Here is a 15,482-nt window from a genome sequence, read left to right on the forward strand (position 1 = left end):
CCTGGAGTCAGGAAGACCTGAGGTCAAATTGGGCCTTAGATAGTAGCTGTGTGACCCTGGGCAAGTCACTTATTTCCTCTTGTACAACAGGGATAATTAATAATAACTAGCATTTTTATAGTACTTACTAGGTGGTAGGCATTGTGCTAACCACTTTACAAATATTATCTCATTTGACAAATATTATTGATTTGGCAAATTATTATTAATTAATAATACCATCTACTCTTCAAGGTTATTGTGAGGCTCAAATGAGACATCTGTGAAGGACTTAGCATAGTAGGTACTACACAAATGCTTATTCCCCTTTCCTTCCCTTTCACGTAAGGAAAGACTTGCTAATAATAATTAATTAATAATCATCACACTTGTCCACAAGTGGAATGGGTTGCCTTGGGATTTAGGGCTTTGATGGCCACTTGTAGATTGCGGTGTAGATAGAATTCTCGTTCAGGTGTGGGTTGGTTGGGATAGGCTTAGATTCCCCCCAATCACTGAGACTGTGATTCTTTGGGAATCAATCCATATTGGATGGCAGCATGTTTTGTATATAAGACCTACCGGATCAAAGCATGAAGCCTAAGATTTCTTCAAACATTCTCTGGTAAAAGGATAACAAGTTTCTTTCTCAATCTTCCCTTCCTGACCACCCTCTTCCTCCCAAATGTTGGCATAATGTACTTATCAAAAGCAGGAAAATTTTGCTACCTCAAGTCACTTATGTTTGGGGCATCATATTTTAAATTGAACCACCAAGCCAATAAAAATATCTCAAATAAAGTAGGACTGGTAATGGGGATATTGTCCCTAAGCCCCAAGAGGCCATTATATGTGATCTCATATAAAAAAAATTACAGATGTGTATTATAAACAATATGGTAGAAAGCTTGGTGTAGTAGAATAGTCAGTGGTTTAGGAATCAAGAGCCCCTCAATTACCTTGTGTAAACATTTATTTATGTATGTCTCCCCCTGTAGAATGAGATTGCTTCATTTTGTCTTCCTATCTCCAGAGCCTAGGACAGCGTTTGACACTTGGTAACTACTTAATACATATGTGTTGACCGCTTGATCCAGGGCAGGTAAGTCACCTATCCTCTCTGGCTCTCAGTTTCCTCATCTGTAAAATGAGTAGAGGTTAGATGAGGTGATTTCTAAGGTTCTTTCCCAGCATTACCATTTAGGAGCACAAGTTAATGAACCTTTCTGAATGTGGAACCCATGGCTAGGAAAAGAATATTCACTAGAATCTTTCTAATGAAAGAATGAACTCTGGCATTTTCCCAAAAGATTGAAAAAAATATATAATTGACTAGAATTGACTTCAAAGATTTAATAACTCTTCCTGGGGAAACAGGGAGATACAGCTTTTTGTAAAAATTATATGAAAAAATTCAAACTTGTGGTAATGTAAAGGCTGAGGACATTTACATGTCCATGAATTTTACATGCATTCATTATCACCTCTAACATGTCCAGAGCTCAGAGATTTCATCCCAAAGCATAAATATTTAAATTGCACAATTGTCTTTAAGGTTCTATTTGACATACAGGATTTCCAGGCAAACATCACTTGGACAGAAAGTAACACATCTGGATTGACAGAGTGGCACTGATGACATAGCATTAGTAAGCAACGGGGATAGTTAACTGACTTTATCAAACCAATACCTATTTGTATGAAAGGCTGAGTTTCTTTGGCTCTTTTTGTGTTCACGTTAGTTGACTGCCTAGCTAAGTTTAAATTTACACACCACACATCAATTTTTCAATAAAGTCTTGCTGTGTCTACAGTGTCTTGCAAGTTGACTTAGTTCTTAGTCCATAGCAAATTGGCCACTGGTAGAAATATACAGTATATACACATGGAGATTATAAAAATACATTTTATTTATATCTGATTTTTTGAAATAACAAAAACACTAATATTTTGAAAAATCAACCAGTTTACCAAAAGGTTCCTCATTATTCTATGTGGTCTGACCATGATAGATATTTGAAGATTCTACCACCCATGATCTCCGGTATTATCTGGGATGGGCTCTTTGTCTTTGAAACAAAAAATTGCTCAGTTTTAAAAGACTGTATGTGCTTTGTTAGTCTGAACCTTCCTTTCATGTTCTCTCACATTTTAGACATGGCCCCCAAGCTAACCCAACTTTGACTTTCCATCTCAGTTAAAGACCAAAGAAACTCATGCGGAGAATGAGGTGATCAGATCAGATAAAGAACATATATATGGCTGTAGCTGAATGGATTACAGGGTGAAGGGAGGCCATTAGCACAGAATTCAACATATATCAAGTACATCCATCCCCAACACTGGGGACCTCTGCTACTGAAGCTGGTTTCTCAATGAAGGAATCCAGAATATTGCCCATGGTCAAGATGTTACTTTATTTGATTTGACTTGGGGAAAACGAATTCTGGACATGTTCAGTAGCTCATGGGGATGATGTGTCCCTTACAATGAACTGAAGAGGTCAGATTCCCTACCAGCGGTGAAGGTCAGCGTAACTGTAGTAAATACCAGCTCCCTCCCCCCAACTCCCTGCTGCCACTGAATAAGATGACTTGGTTAAATTCATATATTCGTTTTCATTGATTTACATTGGACCATAAGTCAATAGGTTGCCCACATTCCAAAGTTTTTACAAACACTGGCTGGGAATTTGAAAGTCTGCAGATTCACATATCCCATTTTGAACAGACATCAAACCCAGTTTTATTTTGAGACACCTGGCAGCATTTACTGAACAACATTGTTCGAGAGAGCTGGAAAGCTTTATGATAAACAGAGGTTTCCTTGTGAAAGTAGATGTACCTATTATTCCAGGAGAGAAAGAGAGAGAGAGGGAGAAAGAGAAGCAGAGAGAGATGGTTGGTTCTCAGGCTACTTTCAATGTAGGGCAAAGAAAACAGACTCAAATAACCATTTTTCATTTGTAGAATTCCCAAAAGCTCTTCGCACCAATTCTCTCTTTTCTTCTTCTTCTTCTTTTTTGTTAGGTCTTCAGTACAACTCACAATGCATTCTATTCCCCAAAGGCCAACACTTTTTCAGTGCTCAATAGGGACCTTTAAGGATTTGGCAAACAACAATTACACCGCCACAATCCCTCTCCTCTCGCATCTTCTCTGTTTTCAGGCCATTGTACAGTTAATGAGAAGCCAAGTCGGGACTATTTACAAGGGTGATTGTTTGGGGAGAACCAGAAACATAAATTTCACTTGGCCTTGAGCATGAGCTTGAAATAAAAAGGGCTGAAGTGACTTGGTTGGATTCAGTTTCCCTTATTCCAAGTTCAGAGACGATTTTATTTTTTATTGTGTAAATTTTGCTATTATTTCAATGAGAAAGAATACAGTGTGGTGCTTGTTCTCACCTTTTTTTATCACAGAAGTACAGATTGAGCATGCAGAGGTCATGGTAGTCAGGTCTGGATTTTGTCCTCTCTCTGGTTACTTCTGAAATATGGCACTGGAGAGCAGTCTACCAAGGAGCATCTCTCATGCCTAAGGCTTCTCAGGACATACAATCATAACCCATGGATTTCATGTATCAGCATATTAAACACAGTTACCAGCCAAGACAACCTTGACTGGGCAACTGAATAGACAGGTCAAGAGCTTTGCTATTCAAGGAATTACTCCGTTTAGCAGAAACTCCAGAGTTCAACTTTCCAGGAAGTAATGGGTCAGGCAGAAATCTTGCCTCTCTCCCAAGACCCACCAAACAAAAAGAAGACACATTCCCTTGTCTTTTTGCAGGTTTCATGGTTTGGAGTTGAGTGACTACAAGAGTGGCAAGCTCCAAATTGTTAGACCTGGAATTCAAACATGTCTGTCTGTTTCTTGGCCAGCTTAGCCACCTCCTCTCTGATGGCCTTCACCAGGGCGGCTGTGGAAATGTTGGTCAACGGAGCGTCAGAAGTATCATTCTCCGCCAGGCTCTGCTGAGATGCTGCTGTGGAGGCCATGGGTGCCTGTTCCAGACTTGGGTGCATGTTGGTGGGCTGGCTGTACTGCCGGGGGAGTCTTGAGGGGGATGTCTGTTGGTAGCGTGACCGGGGATATGCCTCTATGTAACCTGGGAGTGGAACCTAGAGGAGAGGTCAGATGAGAGAGCAGAAGGTGTTACCAAGCTGCATTTTTATACCCAGAGAAATCTAAATGAACCAACATCATCCGGAATTAGGCTGTTCGAGTTCATTGGATTTCTCAGTTATTTTAAATTCAGCTTGTGGGGAGAATATGTGTAAAATGTAGTCTCTTGTTACATTTAAAATGAGCACAAGTCACTCCATTTTGCTTTTATCCACCATTTTTTTTTTTGTGAAGCACAGTTTCAACTGCTTTTAAGTCTCCTGATTTGAAGTCACAAGGTTACTTCCTCCTCCAAAGGTCACCCTACTAAAGGAATGTCACAAAACTAACCCTCTCCCTCTCACCTCTGTGTCTCCAGACCTCATCTTCAACAGTGAGAAATCAGGTGTGATAATTCCTATAATCCTCTTTTTCCTGTTTTTCTCTTCCTTCGAATCGTATATTAACCATGAGAAAGCAAGCTTCTGGGTCCTTGGCCATGGAGAGCCTTGGACCTGGTTCGTTTTGCAGCTGCACGCACTGCCAAATAAATCTCTGCCGTGGATGTAATTAATTACTACGTTTCTTTACTCCATTCTAACACTTTGCAAGGTCAGTTCTGTGTTCAATGCCTCCAAGAGTCCATAGATTTCTCTGCCTTAGTAAGCATAATGGGTAAATGAAATTGAATTCAATTAGGCAAAGATTCATTAACCATTTGATGTGTACTAAGCATTACATGAAGGTAGGATAGGGAAGAAGAAAGCTATAACAACTCAAATGTCTATCTATTTGAGATGGTAAAAGTAGTATTCTGTGAGTTTCATGGTTTTATAGTTGAGAAAACTGAGGCTCAGAGTTGTTAAATGCTCATATGAGCATGTACTTAGTAAGTGACAAAGCTAGGATTTGAACAAGGTTTCCAAGATCCAAGTCCAATCCTCTTTCATACAGCCCCAGACTAATGACTTCATGAACCCTGTGATGTGAGTTGGACATTAGGAAGTATGTGAAGGATTTTCCCCTCTTGCTTTGTAGTAAATAGCCTGAGACCATGACTGGAGATAGGATACCTTGATAGCCCAGTGATTTAATTTTAGAAGACAGATTCTAGAGTGTTCCTGAGACTGGGTCTTCTTATTTGTCATAAACCAACTGAATCTTTAGAAATATCCCACTTCCATGCCTTTGCTCACAGTTCTTCCCTTTACCTGGAAAGCTCTTCCCCTCCAGCTCACTATCAAGATTTTCTAGTAGAGGCTGGAAAGGCAAATCTTTTCACCTTGATCTGCCTCAATTTCTTTCTCTGTAAAGTGGGTACAATAGTAGCACCTACCTCCCAGGGTTGTTGTGAGGATTAAATGAAATGAGAAAAACCTTAAAGTCCTATCTTCAAAGTTAGCTATTATCACTATTACTATTATTTGGCATTCCAGGGTTTGTTTTTGTATTTTTTTAAACAGTTAAATATGTTTCATTGATGCCTGTATTTACCTTCCAGTCATTTGTGAAGAAAATCCAAGCCAAAACAAAACTCCCACTTCTAGACAGAACCCTTCCTTGTAACAACAATTGAAAGAAATAGCTAAGTAAAAGCATCCAGTAGAGTGACTGCATCGGATGCTGTCTACACTAGTCTATCACACCCTGATTCTCTCCTGTCTTTCTGTCATGAAGAAGGAGTTATGTTTTGTGAGTTTTTAATTTGGGATTTTTGTTAGTTTTTCAGTTATTTAGAATTTGATCTACCTGTAGTGATCTCTTCACGTATAATGTGGTCATTGATACCTTGTATGATAGCAAAGCTTCTGATCCGTGAATATTAAGATCTCCCCTCTTCCCCCCAAATCACTTTCTATTTAATTTATACATATTTTATATTTGTATGTTTGTGCTGATAATCATTTAATATAAATTTTGAACTTTAATAAGGGCCAGAGCTTGAATGAAGAAGAGATTGGACCTAATAGTCTCTTTGTTCTGTGAAATAAACTCAGAGAATACCTCTTCCTATGTCAACAAAGCCAGATGGGGCTGGCTTAGCATTCCTTATGAGACTCTTAACCCAAGACACTATCTTGAATAATGGGACCTTTTCCACATCTTAATATTTTCTGGACATATATTTTGTTATGGCATGTTAATGGTAAAGAAAGATATCTTGGGTCATAATTTCAATTGAAACTTTGTCAACTCTGTTATCTTATGGTTTTTACAACCTATGCAATTAAGAAATTCTTTTCCCATGGTCTAGTTACCTTGGATTATCCTAAACAGATTTAAGCCTGGTCATTCTTGTATAAATCAGTTAGAATTTTCTTCTGGCTCCATGATCATGTAAATCGGTAACTTAAAGGGAATAAACTGTATGCATTTAGCCTGCCTGCTTTTCTTAACCAAACTTTCATGTTGTTTTCTCTTGGTAAAACATAAGCTTCTTAAGTGCAGGGACTGTTTCATTCTGGTTTTCATTATCTTTACTCTTTTTTTTTTTTTTGATCCCAACATGTGGTTTCATGGGTATAATGAGCTGCATAGTAGATCAGCTACTGCAACCTGTATTTTTAGAGAGAATGCCTGGGGTCAGTGAGAAGTTAAATGACCCACCCAGGGTCATACAGCTGGTAGGTGTCAGAAGTGCTTCTTGAACCCAGGTCACCCTGATTCTGAGTCCAGTTCTCTACCTACTATGCCACAGTGTCTCTTGCCTGGTATATCATAGGCATTTAATACTTGCTGACTTGAATGTCTCATCTCTTCAGCTAGACTATAAATGTTGTGAGGACAGAGAAAGTGCTTTATTTTTCTCTGTGTTTCCCTCAGCACCCAACATTTAGCAGATGCTCAAGAAGGAATGTGGAATCCAAGGAAACAGCTGGTTGTTGGCTGCCACGTAGACCAAATATCCAGATGATGACCTGAGTCAGTCACCAGATACCAGATATGTGGATACAACCACAGTGTGTAATACATCTTCAATTGTGACCTGGCCTCATTTACATTTTTTTTGCATAACACACAGTAGCTTAGACAGAAAATTAAAAAAAAAACCCAACTTGATAGAAGCTACACTGCTAAAAGGACTGTTCATTAGGTAATTGGATGTGGTAATTGTGCTCCAGGAAATAGCCTTCTTAAACTAGAATAATCATCTTCCACTTAATTAAAAACAATGAAAAAGGACATTGGCTCATTTTCAGCTGGAGAAGGATAAACCCAGAGTGGTGGATTCAGCTAATCAAAAGCATGAAGCTGGGCCTTTCCATAGGCTCTGGCTCACAACACAAAAGTATGCTGTCACTATTTACAAAGGACATCTGTACACAGCTATCATGCCACCTAGGAGCCTTGCAAATACATATGAACGTGCGCTTTTATTGTTGTCAACTGATCGATCAATAAACATTAGGCCTGTACCAGGCACTGGGCTAGACACTGGGGCTAGACAAGTAGAGGATGGCATTAAGGAGGGAGTTCACATTCTGATGGGTAAAGTACTTTATAAATACTAAAATACCACACGTATGTGAGCTCTTAATGCTACTGTTGCTGTACATAGAAAAGGTTTGTTTTGCAGAGATGTGAAGGTTGGATCGGAGTGAGGAGAAGATGGAGGTGGGGAATTCACTCTGAAGGAGGCTGGTCGAGCTTAGGCAGGTGGTCATGATAGGGCAGGTGCCCCAGGAATAGAGAGCAGGGGCCAGATAGGACAGATGTTGTGGAATGGGAATTGTCAAGTTCTGACAGATGATCAGATATAATAAAAATAACGGAATCATAGTCAGCATTTATACAATGCTTTAAGGCTTGCCTAATGCTTCAAATAACATTTTCACAACAACCCTTCCTGTGATGGAGGTGCCATGTAACCTTATTGTAACCTTATTGAGAAGCTAGGTGGCACTATGGGTAGAGTACCAGACTTGGAGTCTGGAAGACCTGAGTTCAAATCCAGCCAAAGACACTTACTAGCTGTGTGATCCTGGACAAGTCACTTAGCCTCTGTTTATCTCAATTTCCTCATCTGTAAAATGAGGATAATAATAACACCATTGCCTAGGGTTCTTGTGAGGATCAAATGAATTAATTGTAAAGAACTTACCATGCCTGGCACATGAGAAATGCAATACAAATGTTAGGTATTATTGTTTATTATTATTTCGTAGAGGAAGCAGCAAATGACGTAAGAGAAGTGAGGGGAAGGGGAGAATCAAAGACTGACCCTTAGGTTTCCATCATGGCAGAGGGTGACATGGGCAGAAGCAGGGATGGTAAAGAGAAGGAGGAGACAGAGATTTAGGAGAAAGAGAAGAAATTCTATTTTAGGAAAATAGGTAAACCAGCAACAGTAGCGGGGCAGCAGTGATAGCAGAGGAAGGGTTTTACCCTTCACCCTAGGGTAAACATTTCCCAGAGTCCTTGGCCTGAGTATGATAGCCGCTGCCTAAGACCCCTACTCTTGACCCACTTTGTTTCCCATCTCTTTTATTATTGTTATTAATTTATTTGTTTTCAGTTTTCTGCAATCACTTATATAAGTCTTAGATTTTTCTCCTCCTCCCTCCCCAAGACAGTGTGCAATCTTATATGGTATCTATATGTACATTCCTATTAAACACATTTTCACATTGGTCATGCTGCATAGAAGAATTAAAATGAATGGGAGAAACCATGAGAAAAACCATAACAAAACCTTTGTTTCCTATCTCACTGAATTGCTGCATTGACCTTTGATTTTAATTTTTACCCCCATCTCTGGATCACAGACTCACAGAATTTCAGAGTTGTTGGGGAACTAGTTTAACCCATGGAAAAAAACGAATCCTCTCCCCCACCCCGTAACATGCATGATGTGATCAACCAGCATTTGCTTAAAAATCTTTGGTGAAATGGACCTCATTACCTTCTGAGCCAACCCATTCCTGTCAGCTCTACTAGTCAGGAAGTCAGGATGCTATGGGAGTCCTACATTTCCACCCACCAAGTTGAAAAGATATGTCCCTTTGCTGCTGGCCCTGTTGGACTAATCCTTTTTGGCTGACTCACCATTGACCTTTTTAGGAGAGAAGCCTGCATGCTCCTCCCCTGGCCCAAAGCTGATCTTGGTCCTATGGGGCTGAGCACTCAGATGTCTCAGCTGGAACTCTTGGGATTCAGCATCATGGTATACATTCCACCAGACAGAATGGGATGGTGGTTTTTATAAGAATTACTTTCTATCTCCACAAGTTCAGTGGAAAGAGCTCTGGACTTGAAATCAGAAGAGTTGGATTTGAATCCTGACTTACAACTTATCAGTTGTATCACCTTGGGCAAACTGCTTAACCTCACTAGGGCTCAGCCTTCATCATCCTTCATGGTAATCATGTCTGCCATTTATTAGATGTCACTGAGTTGAAACATTTATTAAGTATCTCCCGTGTACTAGGAACTGTGCTAAGAGATGAGAGCACAAAAATAGGCAAAAGACAGTCCTTGCCCTCAAGGAACTCATAATTGAATGGGAGGAGGCAATATGCAAACAAACATATACAAAGCAAGTATATACAGGATAAATAGGAAATAATAAACATAAATAAAAGATGAATCACATCTCATGAGGGGGCCCTGACCACATTAGAATATAAAGCATCCTAGACTGAGGACACCGAGTACAGCAAAGGGAACAGAGAAGTCAAGTCAGCAAGAGAAACTGCTTACACACAGAAGAGAGAACCCAGAAGCTTATGGTGCTGAGATGCTGATAGAAGCTGAGCCTGGCCGACAGTTCTGCTGTAGAAGAAGGGAGCTGATGTGATTGAAAAGAAATGTTCTGCAGTTGGGAAAGGCTGATTGGAAGAAAGGAGAATTCCCTCCTATTATAGTAAAGAACTGGCTGGGGGAAAGACTACCTTGCCCTCTAGTGCTGTTTACAGCTTGAGAGAGGGGGAAATCCTTAAAGCTAATAAACAGCGAGATCTGAATAGCTCTATTAACCCCAGGATTAAAGGGAACTGCTTTTCACTGAAAATACTAAGCCAAGGGAGCAGACCTGGAAAGCTCTACAAAGACCAAGTTCAAGGTTGATATTAGATAAAAGAGCTGAATATAGGTTGAATAATCCAAGAGGAGTAAAGAGAGCAACTTTGTCCAAAAGGTAATTTGTGGTGAAGACTGTTCTGAAGAGACCAGACATTTGGGTATGCAGACCAGAAAAGTGAGGTGCCCAAGGTATATGAGTTTCCCTACTCATGTGCCTCACTTCTAAGTTTTTGCAAGTTTGTGACCACTCTGTATTGTATGTATTGGTGAAAGTATGATCCAGGTATACTTTTATATTTTGATCATGCCTGACTTTTGCCTTTTATTTAATACATGTTATGATTAATTTTTGCTTTTGCCTTCTCAGTAAGAGTTAATGGCATGGTTTAGAGGGGGAAAAAGTAGATGGTATCTCTGTAACTGACCACTGTAAAAGGGAAACACACCAATGGGGCTCACCTTTAGTAGTGAGTGTAGACATGCAATATGAAGTTTACTCCTAGGATTCTGAGAATGAATTGTATTAACAAAGCAACCATGACCAGACTCCCCCTGCCCCACTAGAAAGACAACCCTTTCCCCTAAGACACAACAGTATAAAGACCTGTGGGTGAGTTAATCCAAAGAGAGAGGAGAGTATTAGTGTGATATTATGGGCTACACATTTGTTCTGTATATACTTACATACATATGTGTTGTCTCTCTCATTAGAATGTAAGTAGCCTTAGAGATATCAGGAATGACTTATATGAAGTCATACAGAGCGAAACAAGCAGAATCAGGAGAAGGGTTTATACAGCAACAACCATATTGCAAATACAAACAACTTTGAAAACTTTAGGAATTCTGATCAGTCCAATGACCAATCACAGTTCCAGAGGACTCATGATAAAGTATGCCACCCACTGCCTGAGAAAGTGGCCAATGGACTCAGAATACAGACTGAGATGTATGTATGCATGCATGTATGTATGTGTATAGACATGAGTGTATGTACATACACACTATATGAAAACGTGTGTATATGTGTTTTGCACAGAGGTTTTTGTTTTTCTTGCTTTCTTATTGGAGAGGACAGTGAAGGAGAAAGAAGGAAAATTTTCATTTAAAAATAATTCATTTAAAAAAATAATGTAAACTCCTTGAAAGAGGGATTGTTTCATTCTTTGTACTTGTATCCCCAGTGCCCAGTATAGTGTCTAGTACGTAGCTTGTACTGAGTAAATATTTTTTGGTTGATTGAGTAACCACATTAAGTAAGCTAGGTTCCTAACTCTGATGAGGACAAGTGTATAAGGCCCACAGACAGACCACTGGGCACTGAACTAATAAAATCCATGAGTATACAACTTGCTGAGAGGGCAATGGAGGACTCACAGCGTGAAGATGATTTTGGCCTTCTTCCAACAACAGTGTTGGAGGCCTAATTTATCTGGTGATCTCAACCATGTGGGATGCAGTTGAGATCTAGGAGCTGTATTTAAAAAGCCTCTGAGCAGTAAAATAATGCAAAGCTTAGGTATTTTACATATAGGGTAGGGCCCTCTGGTTCTCACTCAGTGCCTGTTTACTTTTATTTTAGAAACAAGTCTAACAAGTTTGCTTAGAAGCGGGGCATGTAAAGGAACTATGATAAGTAACTCCTGATAGGAAGGAGAAGAGAAACAGACACAGGAACATAAAAAGGGGAGCGGTCCATGAACTTTGGCATGGGGGCAAACTGCTTTATGTACCTCTCCTCCTCCCCCTTCCTCCCTTCTCCTCTGCCATCATCACTTATGTTAATTAGTGTTATGTTAATTAGTGCTAATTATGTTAATTAGTTAATTAGCAAAACATTTTACATTTTGTTTTTATTTTATTTGTGATTATTTATGCTATGTTCAATATGTTCATTTTATCTGATGCTTACAAAACCCTTGGTACTCCTATCATACTATAATTCTACCATAATATAGTATCGTGTGAGGAAGCGAGGTAGATATAGTGCTAGACTTGGGGTTAGAAAAATCTGAGTTCAAATTCAGGTCTAAACACTTACTACTGTGTGACCCTGGGCAAGTCACTTGACTTTTATCTGCCTCCGTTTTCCTATCTCTAAAATCTGTAATAAGAGTACCTAAATTCCAAGCATGTTAAGGGAATAAATAAGACTGTATTTATAATGTGTGTGTTCATCCTTCATTGCTGAAGAAGACCATGCCATCGGACAGATGATGACATGACTTTGAGTGAGGGAGGGCTGTGCGGGTCACCAGCCTCACTTCTCCTCCTGAGCTATCTGGGTCTAGTGACCAGATATCCATCAGGATGACTGGAGATGACCCAGGATGAGGCAGTTGGGATTAAGTGACTTGCCCAAGGTCACACAGCTAGTGAGTGTCAAGTGTCTGGGGTGAGATTTGAACTCAGGTCCTTCTGACTCCTGCACTGGTGCTTTATCCACTGCACCACCTAGCTTTATAAAATGCTATGCTGAACTACTACTACCACCACCACCACCATCACTGCTATCACTACTACTATTATGCTAATTATATACTGTTATTATAACCCAATACTATTTTACCCCATTAACAGAGAGAAGATTAAGTGATTTATCTGTGCAAGGTCACCGCATGGCAAGAACCAGGAGTCACATGTTTGATATTTCATCTCTTTGCTTTATCTTTCTAAGAGTATGGAGTACAAAGCTGATGAAGTTTTGCAACAGACAAAGGAAGTTCTTACCGAATCTGCCCACTGTCCTGGTAACTCGTTCTCTCCTGCATATGACATCCAGGCCTGGCTCCGGTAGGATGAGGGTGGTGTGGGGATGAAGTAGCCTGTGAATCCAGGTCTGTTTGCAGCTGGAATGGCAAACACAGCTGGAACCGTGCTTCCTGCCACAGAGCAGAAGGATTAGGGGTGGGCTGTCTAGAATATTCCATTATTTTCACAAATAATAACATAGCAGTGGGGACTTTGCCTTTCGGCACCATGGGTTTCTGAAAAGCTCAGATCAACTGGCAATTTGTCACTAAAAATGATTATAAACTTAACACTCTCAGCAAAGACAAAAAGAATGTGGAACAGAGCCATAAAATCTAAATTATTGATATTTGTGTTAAAAGAAAAGAAAAACACAGATATTAATAAAATAAAAAAAGGTAGGAGGGTATAGTGGTCAGAGAGTTGGTCTAGGAGTCAGGAAGACCTGCTTTCAAGTGTTGTCTCTTTCACATTTCAGCTCTGTCATTTAACCCTTAAATACCCTAGATAACTTTCTAAGACTATAAATTGTAAAGGAGATGCTGATATGTATTGGTAGAGTTCTTTATACTGAAGAAATCCTAGTTCTTACTAAAACACCCCTAGTAATGACAACAGTTTTCTTGCTTTCTCTCTCTGGCCACTTCTGACCTCTTTTCTGCATTTTTACTTAAAAAGTTCTATTGATAGTGTTTATTTCTTTTAGATAGTCATATGTAAGTTGTTTTACTTCATGGGACCATAGAATCTAGAGTTGAAGGAACCATTAAAGCCAGAGGAACTTTGAGTTCCCTGACATCTAGTCTAACCCCCTCGTTTGACAGTGCAGGTCAAACAGTCCCAGAGAAGGGGAGTGGTTTGCTCAAGATCACAACACTAGAAAGTCAACAGAGCTAGAAGTTCAACCCACATTTTTTGATGCAGAACCCAACACACTGCAACATACCACTCTTCCTTTGTCCACAGTTTTCTCTCTGCATCACTTTGTATAAATATCCCCACATTGCTTTGCATTCTTTATACCTTCCATTTGGCCACTGGATCATAAGATTTGTACTGGAAAGGAACCTTAGAGATCATTTTGTCTAACCTCTTTTTACAGCTGAGGAAACGTTTAGGGTACCATGGTCTTCTGCTACCCTGATACACTACCATTTACTCAGCTGCTTCTCAGTGGTTGGACATGCAAACTGTTAGCACTTCTCCTAGATAAAGTGCGTAGAAGGATTTTTGCACCAACAGACCTTTTCTCCTTCCCAGAATAACAACATTTGTATGGTACCGTCTTATAGGGCATATCATTGGATCAAGAGCTATGGTCAGTTTTGTAACTCTTACGTATACTCAAGGCCATTTAGGATTACAATCTGGGTTTTCTCTTCAAAAACCGTTCCATTCACGCCCTTTGTAAGTATCTCTATTGCAGAATTGCTCATCACCGTCAGTGAGAGCTAACATTTCTGTAGTACCTACTATGTGCTAGGCGCTGTGCCAAGAGCTTTACAAATTTTTTCTTCTTTGATCCTCAGCACAGCCCTGGGAGTCAGGTGATATTATTATTCCTACTTTACAGAGGAAGAAATTGAGGCAGAGATTAAGTGATGTTTAAATAGAGATTAAGTGACTTTCTTTTTGCATAGTGACTGACACATAGCATTCAATAAATGCTTGTGGATTGATTTTATAATAGAAAATATATATAAATAAAATTAAAATATAATATAAAATATATTTTATAATGTAAAATATAATATAAACTATATATTTTATAATATAAGATATATGTACATAAAATAAAAATGTAATATAAACTATATATTTTATAATATAAGATATATGTACATAAAATAAAAATGTAATATAAACTATATATTTTATAATATAAGATATATGTACATAAAATAAAAATGTAATATAAACTATATATTTTATAATATAAGATATATGTACATAAAATAAAAATATAAACTATATATTTTATAATATAAAAAGATAATAAAAATGAAGATGAATAAGGGTTGTAATTGTCTACAAATCTGAAAGCATCTGAGCTAGTTTTGAGTGGCTCTCAGCCCCTGCCCTGTTGATTGTGATTCCTAAAGTTGTTCTGAGGCTCAGAAAGTGCTGCTCTCTGTTACTCAGCACAGGCACGATGGGAGTGGGGGAGAATATGCCAACTGGAAGAGGGTGGTGATCTGGCAGAGCTAAATCTAATCCCCTGAGATAGAGGTGGCCATTGTGTCTACCTGGGCGTGGTCCCCCTTGGCGGGGTAAAAATCCATCTCTCGTTTTTCTTACCTGAGTAATTTAAAGAAGACTGGTCCAGTGGAGTGACAGAGACTGGGCCTCTGGACACCTGGGCAAAGGGGGTGCCATCATGCAGCTGTGCCTGCTCTGGACCACTGGACTCGGACATTCGCGTCTTGCTGCCAATATCAGACGTCGACCTAGGTGGAGGCAAGCAGGCTGTTCATTAGGGTTTCCAAGGGAACAGCTGTCAGCTAGCCTCCATGGAGCTCAGCCAGAGGATGGCAGCCTAAGCACAGGAAAGGTGGGTTGAGGGCTGACTACAGTGGGGTGGGAGGGAGGTGGGATTCAGGTTCAAAGAAATACCGGTAGAATCAC

The 15,482-nt window shown here is 39.5% G+C and overlaps 1 protein-coding gene across 2 annotated transcripts in view; it reads right to left on the bottom strand.

Moving 5' to 3' along the window:
- Nucleotides 1-1,317: 1,317 nt before the first annotated feature.
- The window catches only part of KIAA1549L (KIAA1549 like), a 137,085-nt gene continuing 122,920 nt past the window's right edge, over nucleotides 1,318-15,482 (bottom strand). For both annotated transcript variants that reach the window (XM_072619206.1, XM_072619205.1), the window contains exons 18-20: nucleotides 15,156-15,304; nucleotides 12,837-12,988; nucleotides 1,318-4,102 (exon numbers count right to left, since the gene is read on the bottom strand). In XM_072619206.1, the coding sequence (XP_072475307.1) occupies nucleotides 3,821-4,102; nucleotides 12,837-12,988; nucleotides 15,156-15,304 (583 nt within the window). In that variant the 3' untranslated portion in view covers nucleotides 1,318-3,820. The remainder of the gene's footprint in view (nucleotides 4,103-12,836; nucleotides 12,989-15,155; nucleotides 15,305-15,482) is intronic.

This window comes from Notamacropus eugenii, chromosome 6, assembly GCF_028372415.1.
Source record: "Notamacropus eugenii isolate mMacEug1 chromosome 6, mMacEug1.pri_v2, whole genome shotgun sequence".
NCBI classification, from domain to species: domain Eukaryota; kingdom Metazoa; phylum Chordata; class Mammalia; order Diprotodontia; family Macropodidae; genus Notamacropus; species Notamacropus eugenii.